The sequence below is a fragment of the Balaenoptera borealis genome (genome assembly GCF_965194805.1).
Source record: "Balaenoptera borealis genome assembly, chromosome: 5".
In the NCBI taxonomy this organism is placed as follows: Eukaryota; Metazoa; Chordata; class Mammalia; order Artiodactyla; family Balaenopteridae; genus Balaenoptera; species Balaenoptera borealis.
Window position 1 is genome coordinate 53,103,533 of NC_138862.1, and position 19,786 is coordinate 53,123,318.

Below are 19,786 nucleotides of genomic sequence, written 5' to 3' on the forward strand. Positions count from 1 at the left end.
CAACTTATACTAAGACTCCACATCTAGTTTGGTTTTATTCCATAACCAAGGGGTATGGGGGCTTAGATATTTAGAGGGTAACTATTCTCCTAGAAACTAGGTCCTATTATTATTTCATTTCATAAAGTAAGGGAGATAAGTGGAATTGGGGGCATAGATGTAGTAAGTTGCTTGCATCCACAAAGCCAGTGAATTCTAGAGCAGGAGGTAAAACTGAGGTCTGATTCCAGAGCCTGGTGGATTTATGTTGATCAGATTTTTAGTTTTGTTACAATGCAGCTATCAGGTTTGCCTTATCATTTTTACTTCTGCCTAAAGGAGTTAAACAGTTCCTCTTCTATAAAAACATTCTGTTAAATTTGTAAGGGGAGAGAACATTGGGATTCTGGTTATCCTGAACACTAGGAGAGTCTTGTATGTAGAAAGTGCATACAAATATGTAATTAAATCAATCTGGATTGAGGAACTACAGAGACGTAAGTTAAGAAACAAACTCCAACCCAGGATCATGCAGAGACTGAGAATTACAGGATCCTAGATGGACGCAGTCTTCCATCGGTTGAAGCTAGCCTCTAAGTCTCCCAACAGTAAAATAAGAAGAGGAATTGGGCTTTTTCTACTTTATGTCAGTTGTGATATACCTTGTGGTCTACTGAAGTGGACCCATTTTTCCTTCAAAAGACAATAAAAGAGGAGAATAAGGGGAAACATGGTCTGTTTTATAGCATTTAATACATTATGTATAAATCCTTCTTTATAATCTGCCTTAAAAGTCAAACAACTATACTGAAATGAGAAATCTTAGATGTCTAATTTTGGTTAAAATATTAATCTAGTTGTAACTTGAAGTTAACTTTGAGAATATAAGCGCATTGCAATGCTAATACACACAACATATGAGATTAGACCTTCATGAATTTTAATGAGCCTAATTTAGATGGAACTAAACAAATTCAGCTTTCAATAAGACATAAATTTTGCACTTTACTCAATGTTCTCTGGGATATTAACATGTATCAATGATCAGGACATGAAACTTCACATAGAAAACATGTAAAGGAATCTTTATAACTGAAATCACTACTAATACTTCATACCTATAGTTAATATAATAAAAATAAAATTTCATACCTATAACCTAAGAAATTATAACCCCAATTTAAAACCACCACCATCCATACAAAAATTAATAGCCTGTATTCTAGGGCTTAGAAGGGCAGGTGTATTTAGTGCTAAGACTGTATAACATATTATCTAAGAAGAACCCTGAAACAAGAGGTCTTCAATGAATTGCCTAAGATAATTATTATATTTTAAGTATTTCTGAAGTCCATTCAGGAAATAAATTGTAATATGTTGCTAAGATATAACCACTCATGTCGGAGCTCTTCTGAACACTCTCCTTAAGGCAAGTGTGATCATGTATGAATGAAAAGCAATAGAGACTAAAGGGAAGAAAAAAATCACTGGAAAAAAAAAAAAAGGCAGGTCCTTCTGATCAAGATTCTAGGTTGTAGAAACATACTTTTGAAGATAAGCTCTCCATTTTCAGAGAACATTATAAAAATGCTTTTATAAGTGCTTTCTCTTCCATTTACATCACCTTTGCTTGACCTTGAAGAAAACCTTTACAGATCTTCATATTTATAATAGATGAAAGCCTGCAGGTACCAACAAGGCACTAACAAAGAGTTACGGCAAACCACCACCACTCTTCCCCTGTGTTTTGAGTGCCTGAGTAGACAGTTTTGACTCTTGCTATCCTGGCTACCCTAGAATATCACTAATAATTAAATCTTATACAGAGTTTTCCTTCACACGTGTGCATGTGCATGCATGTGTGTACACACATACAGGAATTTAGTACATGTCGTTCTTCACACTTCTTTGTTTCTTGATTAACTCACCAACTACAAACTATTATTTTGAAGGAATAGTCTACTCCCCTAAAATAACAACTTAAGATCAAAAGAGATGGGAACACTTAAATATTACAGTCTTCAAAAGAGGCAAAGCCTCCTTCAGCTGAAGGAAGATGGTGACGATCTGATCTGAGTCAAAAATATCATGGACACAAATACCAGGAAACATTACAGGACAGCTCTGCCAGGGGCCCATTGAGGGTTCGAAACTCAGTGATTTCTGCTGCTGCCTCTTCGGTTCCCTGTATGCTTAAATTCTTTTCTGTACATATAAATGACAGTGGTAATATCCTTCATGTTAGAACTCAACATGTGTGACAGTCTTTCAGTTTTATAGAGAAAGACCTTGCTTTCCAACAATGAACTGGACCTGTTGTTTTTATGTATGTGAGAAGTTCATTCTACCTGGTTGCCTAAGGTGTGCTGTCCCAGGTAACAGTAACTCCAGTGACTGATTGATGATATGCTATAATCATACAACTTTTTTTTTCAAATTAGATAGAAGTAAGAGAGTTAAATAAAAAAGACTGCTGATTCTCCCATTGACAACATTAATAGGAAAAAATTTTGCAGATGAAATAAGGGAAGGTGAACTAAATCTCTGGCAAATTGGTGTCTTCATATGAAAATTAAATCATTACTTAGAACCTTCTTCCTGACTTCTGTTAGTTTCAAGTGTTAAAGAGCTTCTGATTATTTATAATTTGCAGATAATTAAAGACCTGCAGGGAAGTGTCACACTAGGTGACAAAAACACCACTCAACCTTTTATACTACCTCTTATCAGAAGACTATAAGCAGATTATTTAGCTTCAGCTTTGAGTATTTCTTACCTTGGCTGCTTCTAAAGGCAAATCATGGCGTCTGTGTTTCCGCATAAGCACTGGGTCAGAGCCCATTCTACTGTGCCTTCCATTTACATTTGAACTCGCTGTGATTCCAGGCTTTGGAGAGGCATCCCCTAGGAGGCGACATCCCACTGACTGATTAGTCCCAAGCACATCCCGAGGGCACCAGGCTTCCAGAGGCATTGGCTGGTCTCTGGAAGGCACACTTTCCATGTGAAGGAAGTGACGACTCAGTCTATTGTCAGGGGGGATTGGGGGAGGTCTCTCAGGTGGAGGAGGAGGAGGGTCTCTTAAGGGAGGTGGTGGTGCTGGGAGTGGTTTATCTTGTTTTCTCACCATGCAAGGAGAAGACTAAAGAAACACAAGAGGAAAAAGAAATTAAAAGAGGTTCCATGCACTGAAATGACTTCCAGACTAGTATACTATTGCTTTTGTTTTCTAAGCCATAGTAGGGCTTTATTAGATTCCTGTGCCATCTTTTAATGCGTTTCTTTTATCACCAACTAATGAAAGTTTAAAAAATTAATGAAAAACTCAAATATATCTCATTAAGATTTCTTTGTAGAAAATGAATACGTAGACTCAAATGTTAGGATTATAAGGACTACAGGAAAACGTAGCAGAATATCAAAATTATATGGTGATTTTGACTGGTTGACATTAAAATAATAATGAGTCATTAATTATTTTATTTGCATGTTTCTGTGATTTAGGAGAGACAGCAGAAACCATCAAAGTTGTTGTTTTACTTTTTAAAAGAGCACCTTGATTTGTAATATCTTTGGAAGACTGAAAATGTTGGTTTTGTTATTTTTGTGTTCACCTCTATAATACAGAGCAAGTGACAAGGGAGAAATGTGCTCCAGTTCTTTAACAGTTAATACCAGAATAGTGAAAATTCACAAATAATAGAGCAGCATTATTTACAGACCTTACTTGAGTTTTATGGATCTTAAAAAAAAAAAAAAAATCAGTCTGATTCTTATGTGGAAATATGAAGGTATAAGCTCCTGAACTGAATCTATGTGACTTTCACAGTTTTTATTTTCATTTACATAGTTCGTCTGATGAATGATTTGTGCTTTTATTGTTTGAAAATATTAGCGAAGAAATGTGTGCTTACATAATTCTGACTAAATAACATCCTAAAAAGTCTTAATATGATCTTAAAACCATGTTAATTATAATGTAGAAAAGTCCAATACTATTAAAATACTGTGCTTCCAAATAGTTTTAGACCATAACGCATATTACCGAATGGGATTAAAATTTAAAATCTTATATTTAATAAAGCAAAATATTCCGTCTTCAAATTTGGAAAAAAATCTGCACAGAACTAAAACTGTGGACTTAGATGTACAGATAGAATTATGTCTTTAATATTAAACAGTAATGCAATTACTTTGCAAATACTGTAATTCTTGGTAATTAATTCCTTCAGGTATAAAAGGTACATATAATTCCCTCTTCTGAGTCACCCTGAAACATGGGTGATAATCTATCACATCTTAAGCCCTATGCAAATATACTCCCATAACATTTTTCTTGTCAAGACACTATGAAAATGAGTGTAAAATATCATTTAATAAGAGCATGCAATTTATTTTAATACATATAATGACCTTTTAAATCCATTTTACAGAATAACTATACTTACTCTGCTGTTTATTTTAGCAAATCAGGGGGCTGTTATAGACATGTGCTCTCTCTGAATAATTATGTAACTTTTATAGCAATTAAGCAAGGAATATGATAGTGGACTCATATAAACAAAACAAGAGCCCCATCAAAGGTGTTCGTAAACAAGAGCATAAGAAATATGAGTAACGGAATTTTAAAAACCTGAGCAATCAATAATCATCACATAAAATTATTATCTATGTTTCTAATAAAATTGATTTACCTTTGGTGAACCAGTTGGGCTGCCACAGGGAGACCGAACTACGCCTTTCTGAATTAGATCCAGGCGAGGAGGCACTGGTGGCAGGCTTAAATGTGGGATCTGGAGAGGGTCTGGATGTGGCTTTCTTCGCTGTGCAAGGGGAGAGGATCCCGGTGATGTGACTGGGGAATTCTGCCTGTCAGTGCACTAGAATATAAAAAGAGAATGATGTTTGTTTGATGTGTAAAGTACATACCTTTCAGTTCTTAAGACATTTGGTTTTGAGAATGTATCTGCCATTGCACATCTGTTAAAATAAACTCACTTAGTTTACTCTGATTAGTAGATGGAAAGAGCTCACATTGTCCCTCAAGAGCAGTATTATGTAAAGAATAAACGGATTAGTTTTTCCTACATATTGTAGAAAGGGCCTAGGAAAAAACCAGCAAAAGGGTAGTTTAAAAACAATCAAATGCAGGCATTCTTCTAGAAACCTGTCTACATTTTATGAGAAACATGCAATGCAGTAATGCACATTGCTCTTGGTTATCTGTATTATAGAATTTTCTTAGGTCTTTGGGTTTATAATACATTCTAGAACTTAGAAATCATTTTGTTCCATATAAAATACGTATCCAGTGCATAATCTACTTTCCTACAAACCAATTAAATCAGACAAGGTTTTTAAAAAATTTGTGTATTTAAAATAAACAGGTTTAAGACCAGATATTTTCCCCCAAGCCTTCACATGGAAAATAAATCCTCAAGTTAAATGTTCTTCTTTAAAAACAATTAAATCTAGGAAAGTCTGTACTTCTAAAAATCTGATAGATTTCTATTCTATTACAGGGTTTCCATGTTATCTGGTAGATAAAAGAGCACCAAAAAGCCATCAAAAAGTACTTTGATTTGTATGTATGTGTGTAACCCTTTCTGTTTCAGAAGTGTGTGTGTGTGTGTGTGTGTGTGTGTGTGTGTGTGTGTGTGTGTTTGACATAACCTGATTCCTATTCGATATAAAAGCCATCCTAATTAACCAGATAGCCTCACTTAGGATCACAATATTCTGTTCTGAAATATCAAGCAGTTTCCTTTTCAAGGCTAAGTTACTACCTACCTCTTTGGAGACCTAGGCTTAATTTTTATACCTACTACATTAATCTAGCATGCTTTGATATTCATCTGTTTCCTAGTGCTAGTATTTATAAGGACTTTTAGGCTTGTTTCTAAGCCATTTCCCCCTAACATTACTTACCTTTGTAAGAGTAGTCAATGTCAACTGACAATTTAATTTCAACTCTAGCAATAGTGAGAAAGATTTAGCCATTCTGTCCTTAACTGAGATGTGATAATAAATTTGTGTTCATGTCCACACTTAGTTACGTCATGTAAGGTCTTTTTTTTCTAATTTACTAAAATTGTGGTTTGTCTGATGTTTTTCTCATGATTAGACTAGCATTATGTGTTTCTGGAAGGAAGGTCATGTTGGTAAAGTAACACTTTAACCACATCACGTCAAGGGTCTACACTATCAATGTGATTCATCACTGTTGATGTTGACCTTGATTACCTGGCTGAGGTATTGACTGTCAAGGCTTTACACGATAAAGTTACTTACTTTTTCTTCCATTTTCCTTACTGTACTCTTTGCCAGGAAGTTACCATGTGCAGCCCACACTAAAGGAGAGGGGACTTATGCTTCCCCTGGTAAAGGCTTTTTAAAAATAAATTTGAGTGTCTAAGCAGAAGCTTCTAGACCACACTTCAGGTGTACTTGAATATTGCCACGACATTGCTAGACTGTCAATTCTTTGTCTCTCTCAACAGATGCCAAATAAGTTAAAATAGGTCAATAAATTCAGATGCACTTTCACATGTAAATTTTAAGACCCCTTTCTTATTAATTTCATGATTCTTTTTTATATCTCTTACCTACTTAACTGAAGGAGAAAAAGCAGAAACTGTAGAGTCATAAGCTGATTTTCATGCAGCCAGTATTCTTAATAAAATAACGTGACTTTTACCCCAAAAGTCATGGAGCCTCACATGGTCATGAATTTGAACCTTACGGAGTAATACCAATCCAAAAATGATCACGGACAGAACAGAAAAAACTCCTTGTGTCAAACTAAGTGCATCACAGTTCGTAGCAATCAGATCAGGAGATGTCACAGGACATCTAATTCTCCACAATTCCCATTAAGGGTAAATTACATTCTCCGAGAACTAGAAAAAATGTTACCTGATAAAAATCCTTTATTGATCTGGTTATTATTCTTTACAAAAAAAGACTCAAGAAGCAAAGCTATCCACATGGTTCCTATCCTGTAAAGAAATAATTTTTACATAGATATACAGAGACTACATAGCACTGCACTGTTTCAGTTACTTGCAGAGAAATTTTTCACTGCTTGTTGCATTTACTGCAAAGACCTATGCTCCTCCAAGCATTTTTCTTCCACAACTCCCTGCCTGCTTCCCTAATTACCTGGAACAGGAAGGAGAATCCTGACAGAGCCAGCAGCCCACCATCATCATTAGAACTTGACTTCTGGTTTAACTACTAATTTAATATTTAAGCAGTTACCATATTCCTAGTGTGTTTAAATAATGGGATGGACTTGATTTGAAGTGGGTGAACTGTTAAGATATTGAAAGGGTATATTGAAAATCTTTGGACAGACATCCAAACCACTGTGTGTGGTGCAGAAGTAACCCTGAACTTCTAGTTACCTCCAGACAAGCATACTCTCTATAGCTTTGTGAATGTAATCTGAAGCAGAACTTGCTTAAGAAAATTCATAATCCGCCTGCCAATGCAGGGGACACGGGTTTGAGCCCTGGTCCGGGAAGATCCCACATGCCGCAGAGCTATAAGCCCATATGCCGCAACTACTGAGCCTGTGCTCTAGAGCCCACGAGCCACAACTACTGAAGCCCGTGCACCTACAGCCCGTGCTCCGCAACAAGAGAAGCCACCGCAATGAGAAGCCTGCGCACCGCAAAAGAGTAGCCCTGCTCGCTGCAACTAGAGAAAGCCCACGCGCAGCAACGAAGACCCAATGCAGCCACAAAAATAAAATAAATAAAAAATTAAAAAAAAAGAACAGTTCATATTGTATTCTCAAGGTGATTTTATACTGCCCTCCCGAAAGACTAATTCATTTTGAAGCATTACAGTAACTGTAAGTTGGCTTAGTCAGAAGGATTTTATGGAGAATAGGTGAAGAGTATGTGAAGAAACAAAAAATATTTTATCTTTATTATGTGGTCTAAATTCACCACAGCTTATTCATTTTCCAGAGTTCTCCTAAATTACAGTAAAATCCCCATGTAAGAGTAGATAAATTTAACAGTGCCCTTTAGATAATAATGCATTTTTCTTGCTGAAGCCTTTTTGTTGTCTCTGTGAACAATTCTGCAACTAGAATATTGAAACTTTGCATTAACTTTCATTGCTGGTAAAATTCAAATGCTAACTGTGAACATTTGTAAACATTTTTAGTAGATGGTCACATTAAAGGTCACTTTTAATTTATCTGAGTAATCACCAAGTATATTTTTTTCTCTTCCTATTTGAAAGTCTAAGGAGAAGAGAAGTCTTACACAATGCTTCACATGCCCACTCATGTTATGTTCTTTGTCCCATTATCTACCATATTCTTTTATTTACCCCTCATTGATTTCAAAGAGCTCTTTATATATTATGATAGTGAACCCCTATCTTTTTCAATTGTGGGGAATAATTTTTTCTCAGTTTGTCTTCTAATTTTTTAATGGTAGAGATTTTACTACTGCTCTTCTGATTTTAATCTTCTAGAGAATAAATACAATGAATTAGTATTAAAAAAAGGCAAATTAATCAAGGGATTCTTAAAAGGATCATACCCTTTTTGCCACTGCATTACATGAAATCCTTTCTTTGTCACTCCTTCATCTCTATCTGTCCACTCTATTAGATTAGGTCAAGGAAATGGAAAGCTAAGAAAAGATTAACTAGGAAAGCATAGGAAGCAGAAACCAGGATGTGGACACAGAATTAACTTTACAGAATTTATCGCACAATATAAAGAAAATCATTTATATAGAGGTAACTGCAAGAACTGGGAAGGATGGAATCATAGTTTCAAGTTATAGGATAGCTGATTTGAATAATTCCTTTATCTTGATTTTAGGTAATTCTCGCTTTTTTCTAGTATTACACTTGCTCTCAGAACTTCAGAATATATGATCTTTTTTCGTTTCCGTGCCTGTCTTTCAAAATACAAAAGCCGGCGCCTTGATTCCTGCCTGTATTATCATCACACCAGCTTATTTGTCTCACTAACAATTTCTCTTAAGTTCTTTAATGCTGGTTGTTGATAAGTAAGTTTAACAAGCTGAAATCCTGGTGCTCTAGAAATTTAAAGACCACATTTGATTCTTTTATGTCTACATATTCACCAATTTTTCCAAACCCTTTGCTTCATGAAATGAATAAATGCTATTCTTTATTTTTTCTGACAAAATTTACAGAATTCTTTAGCACTTAGAATAGGAGGCAAATGACTACCATAAGGAATAGAGAAATCTGAATTTGCAATTTTAACAGAAAATCCTGAGAGAAAAGGCCCAAGAAGTAAGTAGTCAAAAGCCCATCTCAGCATGCTCCGCAATTACCAATAATAATCAGGGACTCATTCTATTTTAGTCACTCTTCATTTTCTCCATTCCTTTTAAAGAGCGATTTTATAACAGCCTTAATAAGATCCATTATTATGGAAATGGCAAAACATTTGGTAAGAACCTTCAAACCCTGCCAGGCTATTATTAAAAACAGGACAAGAAAAAACCTCTCCAATTACTAATAAGATGAGAGTTCTGACAATCCCAGAGATAATCAAAGTCAATTTTATAATATTTCTAAGAAGATTTTTACTTAATGAATTTTCATATCTGAACAAGGTAGATACATGTATTATAAGGATGATGAAAAGGACGACATTTCTCTAAATGCACGAAAATTAATGAAGGACATTGATAAAACTTTTATCACATAAAATATATGCTAAGTAAAACATTCTAATAAAATAGAATTAAAATAAAATATTCTAACATTTTCCTGCTACTAACTATCCTCTTGGTTCTTCTTCTCATATTCATTTGTGAACATAACAAAATCAAAAGACTTTAAAATAATAGCCTATGCAGAATATTATTCAGAAGTTATCCATTACAGAACCATTTACATGCACACATATTCATGTGTAATTTGTAATATAAGTATAAATGATTTATGTTGTCTATTTTGGAGTACTGTACCATTGTTCCCTTTTAGATAACAAATGCTTATATGAGGAACATGGTGTAAGAGTAGTACAATCATTTCATACTTATCCACAGTCACACTTCAAGAAGTCTCAATATGTAGGAATTTAGGGAGAAACTTGGAGTGAAAAAGAAAAGTTCTCCCAACTTAATCTATAGATTGAATGCAATCCCAATTAAAATCCCAGCAAGTTATTTTTTAGATATGGTCAAACTGATTCTAAAGTTTAGATGGAGAAAAAAGACCCAGAATAGCCAACAGGATAGTTAAGGAGAAGAACAAAGTTGGAAGATGGACACTACTTGACTTCAAGACCTACTATAAAGCTACATTAATCAAGATTCTGTGGTATTGGCAGAAGAATAGACATATAATACATCAATGGAACAGAAATAGATCCCCCAAAATATAGTCAACTGATCTTTTGACAAAGGAGCAAAGGTACACAATGTAGTAAAGACAGTCTTCTCAACAAATGGTGCTGAAGAACTGGACATCCACATGCAAAAAAAAAAAAAATCTAGACGTAGACGTTATACCCTTCACAAAATTAACTCAAAATGGACCACAAACCTAAATGTAAAATGCAAAATTATAAAACGCCTAGAATATAGGAGAAATCTAAAAAGTGACCACCAAATACAAGGTCATCTAGATACAACACCAAAGGTGCCATCCATGAAAGAAATAATGGGCAAGCTGGACATCATTAAAATGAGAAATTTCTGTTCTGTGAAAGAAACTATCAAGAGAATAACAAAAAAACAAGCCACAGACTAGAAGAAAATCTTTGGAAAATACACATCAGAGAAAGGACTGTTCTCTAAAATATAAAAAGAACTCTTAAAACTCAACAATAAGAAAACTAACAATCAGATTTTAAAATGAGCCACAGACCTTATAAGATACCTCACCAAAGATATACAGATGGAAAATCAATATATGAAAAGATGCTGCATATCATATGTCATCAAGGAAATGTAAATTAAAACGAGATACCATTATACACCTTTTTGAATGGCCAAAATCCAGATCACTGACAACATCAAATGCTGATGAGGATGTGGAACAACAGAAACTCTTATTCATTGCTGGTGGGAATGCAAAATGCTACTGCCACTTTGCAAGAGTCTGGTGGTTTCTTACAAAACTAAACATACTCGTAACATACAATACAGCAATCATGCTCTTTGGTGTTTACCTAAAGGAGCTGAAAACTTATGTTCACACAAAAAACTGCACACAGATGTTTATAAGTGTTTTATTCATAACTGCCAAAACTTGTAAGCAACCAAGATGTCCTTCAGTAGGTGAATGGATAATAAATAAACTGTGGCCCGTCCAGACAATGGAATATTATTAGTGCTAAAAAGAAATGAGCTATCAAGTCAAGAAAAGACATGGAGGAACCTGAATGCATATTCCTAAGTGAAAGAAGCCAATCTGAGAAGGCTGCATACTGTATGATTCCAACTATAGGACATTCTGGAAAAGGCAAAACTATGGAGACAGTAAAAAGATCAATGGTTGCTGGGGGTTTTGGTGGGGGAGATGAATAGGCAGAACACAGAGGACGTTTAGGGCGGTGAAAATACTCTGCATGATACTATACATGTCACCATACATTTGTGCAAACCCACGAATGTACCACACCAAAAGTGAACCCTACTGTAAACTATGGACTTTAGACAATAATGATGTGTCAGTGTAGGTTCATCAATTATGACAAATGTATCAGTCTGGTGGGGGATGTTGATGATGGGGAGGTTACACATGTGTGGAAGCAGGGGGTGCATGAGAAATCTCTGTACATTCCCCTCAATTTTTTCTGTGAACCTAAAACTGCTCTAACAGTCTCAGAAAACAAAACCAAAAACCAACCAACCAAAAAAAAAAAAAAGGAAAAGTCATCTTAATGGAAAAATTCTGCTGTATTTCTCCCTCTAGGAACAGTAACAAGGAATAAGCACCTTGCTAGCTTACTAAGAATATGGATATTAAATTTGTGTGTAAACTGAGGTTCACTATTTTAAATTATTATTATTGTTGACATTCCACTAATAACTTTGGTAAAATTTTTAGACACTACAAATTCGAAGCAATGAAGAGAAGGAAAATGGTTAGAAACTTATATACGGAGTAAGAGCTGACTTCTCTTTGAGGTTTGACAGGGAGGTGGTCAATAAAACTGCAATGGGGTCTACTTTAAAGAACTGCAAACAGCCTCGCAAGTGGAATAACCCCAAGGGCCCTCTCCATTAAAATGTTAAACATTATTAGCTACATAGAGCTATACTGCTTCTCCCTGAAGTACCTTTTATAAGAGGGACATAATCTCCTAGCCTGTGACCAGCCTCTATAACCCTGACATTTCTTTTGAAGTTTCATATTTTACTTTAAACATTTATATGAGTTTTGCATTCTAATCCAAATATATATGTGATTTTAATTCAAAGTTATGTTTCCCCTGTCTGCGTGCAACCTCCCCTTAAATCCTGTAGCAAAACGTAAACCTGAAGAAGTATGTCACGTTGATTATAGTGGCTTCTTATGCCCTTTGGTTCATTCAGCCGCATAACCAATTTTGAGAAGTCAGGGAAGAGTGACATACAATTTAGAAATATTTCCATAAAAATGGCTGAGAAACAAGAACACCCTGGGAATTAAGGGAATTAACTTTAGCCACTGAAAAATGCCCTCATGTGAAAGCCCTGTTGCTGGCAAAATACCAGTTACAGTTGCTTTGAACAATAAGCAATTGCTATTTCGTTACTTAAGTTCTTCATCCTACTTTAGAGAATATATACTTAATCATTTTTTTAAATTAATTTTTATTGGAGTATAGTTGATATACATATACATATATCCACTCTGTTTTAGATTCTTCTCCCATATAGGTCATTTACAGAGTATTGATTAGAGCTCCCTGTACTTAATCATTTTAATTCACTTATGTAGAAAATAAGACTATTGTAAGCTTATCTAAATTACATAGTCCTTAAAATAATAAGCCAGCAGACATGTTGGCAATGTTGCATTTTCTCTGAGTTTTAAATCTATAAGATAGTTGTACAGTAAATTTAATGTGGTCATGTAATGTAATCATAATTATGTATACATTAATACAGTAAAGAAATACAACCAACTCTTGCCAAACCAATCCAGTTGTGGTGTCTATTTCTTCCTAAACAATGACAGGTAATAGTATCTAAAAGAAAAAATACTTCCATAGACATCTCAAAAATACTGATATTTAATTCTCAGAAGCACAGCAATATTATAGGAGTCTTAAATAACACTATATAAAAAATAATGTTAATAACAACTGATACTTAACATTTACTATGTACCAGCACTGTTCCAATGGCTTTACATTCATTAACTCATTTAACCTCAACTCTCAGAGGTAGGGTTTCACAGACAAGGTCACTGAGGCACAGGGAGTTAACTAACCAATGCAGACACATAGATACTAAGTAGCAAAACTAGAACATGAACTCAGGCTGCTGGACTCCAGGGACCATAGCTCTCTGAAGAACAGTAAAGAACAGTGTCACCACTGATCATTCAATGAAAAAAAAGACAAACAAAACTTTCTCAATGGCATATAACATAGGTCAGGCACTATGCAAGTCTCTGAGAATGAAAAGAAGAGCAAGGCACGGCCTCTGCCCTCCATGAGCTCACAGTCTACACCACAGGAGGCCAACCCAAAACTAAGTACAAGAGTTCAAGTGCTAGCTTCTCCTAAACTACTACATATTCAAACTATTTTTGAGGAATATGTGACAGTGTCTTCAGGGTCCCCTATATCAGGGGTCCCCAACCCCTGGGCTGAGGACTGGTACCAGTCCGTGGCCTGTTAGGAACTGGACCCCACAGCAGGACGTGAGCAGCGGGCGAGCGAGTGAAGCTTCACCTGCCGCTCCCCATCGCTCGCATTACCACCTGAACCATGACCGCCCCTGGCCCCAGTCCGTGGAAAAATTGTCTTCCACGAAACCGGTCCCTGGTGCCAGAAAGGTTGGGGACCGCTGCCCTATATCATCACATTGCACTTGGACAAGGTAGTTTTTTCCTTTGATATTCACATACTAATATAGAAAATGCTACTATTCTGCATGGAGAACTTTAAGAAAATCAGTAAACAAAATGCAGTTAAATGGCAAACAATGAACCTGTGACTTTGGATTGCTCACTGTCATCCATGACTCTGCCCGTGTTGCACAGCGGGAGAGGTGAGGACCGTCGGCATGTGGTCCGAATAATTCTTCTTAGGTGGGACTGTCCCACGGTTGCAGGATGTTTTGCATCTCTGACCCCATCCACTAAATATCAGTGGTTCCCTCGACCTTTCAGTCATTGTGACAACAAAATATGTCCCCACATATTTCTGAATACCCTCAGGAGGTAGAACTGCCCATACTTGAGAACCATGTTCTACATTTCAAATGCCTTGTTATTTTTGAACTTCACTTTTGTTGTAGATTTTGTCCTTACTGCTCCAGCATGTACTTGAGCCCTGTGGTTGGAATCTAAGTCACGTTAAAAAGGTAACAGTCGCCTAAGAACACTGCAAAAACACTGTGATCTATACACATGAATTCTTTCCTCAGGATCAGGAGTACTATGGATCCTTTCTTCACACATTATTAGGAAAAGCAAGAATTAGATGATATATTAAGTTTTCAATTAGTAATATGTATTTTAATTGGTGACGGCAGCATTAGGAGAATGTATTAAAAAAGATAAAGGAAGAATAATTCCTTTGACCTCTGGTCACACCTGTTTTTCCTCTTATATGGTCATTCATTAAAATTTTAAATATTGTTTTAAGAAAATATAATGTTTAAGAGCAAAGGAATTAATCTCAGTTCATACACTAGGTCAGCCTGTCAACATATCTTGTATCAAATCTTCATTTGTTTGTAATTTATGTGTTTCATGAATAACATTTTCTATCAGAGTAATTGCTAAGGAACTGTTGAGATTCTGTACACCTTTGGCAAAATGAAACAAAATTCTGAATAGCAATAGACATGTTTTCTTAGCTTTGATCTGACTGAAGTCAAAGAGAAGGATGTGATCTTATCGATCACACCCTGGACTTCCTCCAAGGGCTCACTCAGATCCAATTATCCTAGAAATTCTGACAGCTTGATAACTCAGGCAATGGTACAATTTCAAGCAAAACCTGCAACATCTTCTAGTGAAACTCATAAAATAGCCTATATCTAGAAAGGCAACCAATACACTTGTATTATAGATTTATAGGTTCTATTTGCTTCTGTACGATTAGCATTACTAAATAAACTTATAAAACAGACAATAAAACTACATTCTATATGTTCAGTATGCTACTATTTATAAACTCTAGCTGCAGGACATCACCATGGCAACAGGAATATACAAACAGCTCAGTTCTCTATGCTATGATGGAAGCATTACTAATTTAAAGAATGCAATATGCTTAAGACAGACAGAAACAATTTCACAATATAGTCATCAACCTGCTCATAAAAGAGGAGAAAGACAGAGATGAGTATTTGAAATGGCAGATAAAAGAAAATTGATTCCTTCTGCTGGACCATGACTGACAGTCACTCGTGGAGATGAGAGAATGAAATGTTTTTAAAATGAATGAATGAATGAGGCAACAGAACGACTGAAAAAAACAGAATGGAAGAAAAGCAGGTAGAAGCGCTATTGTGTCAAAGTGATCTGTGATATTTGTTCATAGCCTCATCTATAAGACAGAACTGAATAGAATCTATAATTTGGTATTCTGTACAGATATACTCAGTCTTCAGATTGGAATGAAAAAGGTGCACAGAATCAGGCCACTGCCCTCACAGACCATGTGAACATGCATGTACATTTGTTATTTCACTTAATAAATGCTAGGTACCAGGAAACACAAAGATAAATAAGATATTGGCACTGGCCTTAAGAATTACTAGTCTAATGGAGAAGACAGTCCTCTAAATAAAACATAACAATTTAGTGTAACTCCTGAAATAGAAGTACCTATAAAGTACTACGGGAGCATAATACTATAGCAATGTTTTTCCCAATTATTCAGAAAGAATTGATGCTTGTATCTACAGTAAAATTTAGGTTTTATTGAAAGTTAAGTGGCAGTGATTTACAAAATATTATAAAATTCACAATCTGTTTAAAATTGACTAGAGGCAGATCAGTGCATATAAAGACATTTAATTGAAATATGATTCCTCAACTTAAATGATTACAGGTTCTTTAAATTTCTCCAATCTCTAACTGTCATAAGAAAGTATAGAAATGACACTGACTCGAGTGAAAGCTTTGTTAAATGACACTGCTGACTGCTGGGACGATAATGTCTGAGAGCAGCACCAGCCTTCTCTTTTTTGGGTAAACTAAAGAGAAGATCATTGTCAAAATCTCTCAGCTCCCTCAAAAAAAAGCTCACCAGTGTGCCAGAGGGAACACAACATGCATGGTTTGAGAGTGCGTGAGAGATCAGGGAAAACCACCAGTCACCTCTGAATGTCCTGTGCTCACTTTATGTTACCAGTGATTCCCTTCAATTGTCAGTGCTACTACTGAAGCAAAGCTCAAGCTTCAACTTCATTCAGTGGAAATCAGGCTGAAACTGCAACCTTTCCCAAACTCATATAGGGTAAACTCCATTTTCCCCAAAGCAGTAAAGTGTACCAAGTTCTTGAAAGAATTACCCTTGAGGCCCGGCTCCCTGTCCCCTGACAGCAATCACTGAAGGAAGAAAGCCCATTTAGTAAAGAAAATTGAAATGCCCTTTTCCTAGCTAGAAAACATTACCACCTCATTCACTGGAACCACCTGGGCTGTTGTATGTTTCTCAGATACTTTTCTGTCATTCCCTATTATCCATGCATTCAATAAACATTCTTTAAATGCTTTAAGGTGCCCTAGACCTGGGGCCTGAAATGTTTTTCTTAAAGGGCCAGATAGTAAATATTTAAGGCTTTGCAAGCCAAGATGCAAAATCAAGGAAATTATGTAGGTACTTAAAAAATCATTTAAATATATAACCATTTAAAATGTAAAATTATCATTAGCTCACAGAAAAACAAAAACAGGGCACAGATTGCTGATTTTAGTGCTAGATCACAGTCAAATATTCAGACCAAGCTAAGACCATTAGGCTACTAAATTAAAAGAAAAGGTCTTTTGCAACAAGACCTAGCTGCTTCTAATAAGAACCTGCAGGAATGATCTAATAAAGCTCTGTCCAATTTAATTATCTACTGGATACTAGTTATTTCTATTATATCTATCTATACTAGATATTTCAATACCTACAGAAAATGTTCCACATCTGTACAGTTCAACAGGGTAGCCACTAGACACAAGGGGCTGTTGAGCATTTCAAATATGTTGAGTGGGACTAAAGAACAAAACTTTAAAATTTTATTAAATCTTAATTATTTAAAATTTACATTTAAATAGCCACATACAGCTAGTATATGGAAAAACAGATGTAACAGTTTTTTATACATCAATTAGCAGGGCCTAATTGAATTTGCTTGGGTTTTTGGTGACCAATTAGGGCATAAATATCTTTAACAGGTTAATACCAACAGATCACAGTTCAAATTATTCTTAACTTCTGGTTAACATTTCATTGGAAGTTGGTAACTATTCCTGATATACATTATATTATAGACCTTCAGAGAACAGAGACTTGTACTCTATGAAGTACAATGTGTGCAGCAGGTTCCAAAGAGGGCAAAAGAGGTGTGTTGCATGACGGCTCATAACTACAGTTTTGAAGTTAGGAAAAAAGCACCAGTTCTGCTTTAGAGTAGTACTGGGATCTTAGGCAAGTTATTTTACCTCTTTCTTCTTCAATTTCCTCCATTGTAAAACAGGGCAGTAACAGTAGCTTCTCTACTGGATTGATGTCATGATTAAATGAGATCAAGGACTTACGAACACAGAACAGTGCCAGTTCATTGAAATCATAAAGGTTACTACTTTATTAAAATAACATTATATGACAAATATTTTAGGATACAGTCCACAATCTGACTTGGTAGAAAGCATTTCATCACTCAGCATGTAAGAAAGCTACATATGCAGTGTTGGATATAGCACTGTATTTTTATCCAGCAGACACAACTCTGAATTCTGGCTTTACAACCTCCTAATGTGGCCATGTCACATGACTAGTCTGAGCCTCATTTCCTTATCTGAAGATGAGAAGAATATTTACCTCCTCAAGTTGAGAGAATAAAATGTGAAAAAGTTTTGCTCATATACATATTAATGTTGGTTACTGATTGAGTTCATCTTAAAATCAAGTCTCAATTCCCTGTTTCAATTTGAGATTTTTTTTTTCTTGTTCATCCTTTAGGGTTACTGAGGAATAACTACGTCCTTTCTCCCATCTCTTGGGCCAAAGGGATCACAAACTTCAAAAGTAAAAACTGAATGTAGTTGTCAGCATTAGAGGATAGAATCAAGAGTAGTTTCTCTTGAGAGAAACTATGACTATGAGAGTTAAATTATGACATTTATGAAAAACCAATGAGGTGAATAATAAAAATCACCCCAGACCAAAGTAGAATTTGAGAGTACCCATGTTGGTGGTATTAATATATCTCCATATGTAGAAATTTGTTATTTAAAAATCCTAAGGAGGGCTTCCCTGGTGGTGCAGTGGTTGAGAATATGCCTGCTAATGCAGGGCACACGGGTTCGAGCCCTGGTCTGGGAAGATCCCACATGCCGCGGAGCTACTAGGCCCATGAGCCACAACTACTGAGCCTGCACGTCTGGAGCCTGTGCTCCGCAACAAGAGAGGCCACAATAGTGAGAGGCCCGCGCACCGCGATGAAGAGTGGCCCCCGCTTGCTGCAGCTAGAGAAAGCCCTCGCACGAAACGAAGACCCAACACAGCCATAAATAAATAAATAAATAAATAAAAAATCCTTCCCTCTACAATCAATCAATCAATCAATCAATCAATAAAAAATCCTAAGGATAAGTACCTGGTGAGCATGGAACACTGGAACACAGAAGATGCAGGAGGCCAAGAAGTAAATTTTGACACAGCCGTAAAGAACGGGTAACCCCCAAAACACCTCATCTGTTTCCTGCACCAAGTGCTTCCCTACCACAGAGATGGATGCATATGGCAAATACAATCTGCTGCCATTACACTTTGTCATCGTTCCACCTAGATGGCAAATAGGCTGCACGTTACCTGCCAAATCCTAATGAATTGCAGTGGAGGTTCTATACGGCTGTGCATGCAGGCCAAGTCTGAACTCAGCAGGAATGGGAACCATGATTGATTAGCCATGCCTGCCGTAAGTCAGAAGGAAGCGGGGGGCACCTTCATACTGTGTGTGCAGATGCTTTCATAACACTCGTTGCCATTTCTCTGATTTTAGGAGCAAAAAACTTCTGAGTGTAATCTGAATTTCATGTATCTTTTTGTACAGAGAATAGCCTGATAGCTCAGGGTCCAGCTCTCTTGATCATTATGTTTCTGGTTTGTTAATTACTCAGTTGGCATTCTGGTTCACTGACTAGTCTCTTGTGGGCTCGGTTACATGAACTCCAACTGGGCAGCAGCATCCATTCCCAGTGAACTGACAAAGTTAATTTTTTGAGTCTGCAACATTGATAAGCAAACCCCAGACTATGGTAAATTCATAAAGGTAAATCTTATGTGACCTCTTAATAGCCAAACAGAAGGCTGGCTTTCCTGATAAGAAAAATAACTATCAGACACTTCTTTTAGACTTCAACAAAGACGATTTTTCATCAGTTTCATCACTTCTAATTTTAATAATTT

General features: G+C 36.0%; 1 protein-coding gene across 6 annotated transcripts in view; it reads right to left on the reverse strand.

The window, feature by feature from the left end:
• CBLB (Cbl proto-oncogene B) overlaps positions 1–19,786 on the reverse strand; it is a 216,725-nt gene that overhangs the window by 56,651 nt on the left and 140,288 nt on the right. For all 6 annotated transcript variants that reach the window (XM_082393088.1, XM_082393084.1, XM_082393085.1 and 3 more), the window contains exons 11-12: positions 4,674–4,859; positions 2,756–3,121 (exon numbers count right to left, since the gene is read on the reverse strand). In XM_082393088.1, coding sequence (XP_082249214.1) covers positions 2,756–3,121; positions 4,674–4,859 — 552 coding nt within the window. The remainder of the gene's footprint in view (positions 1–2,755; positions 3,122–4,673; positions 4,860–19,786) is intronic.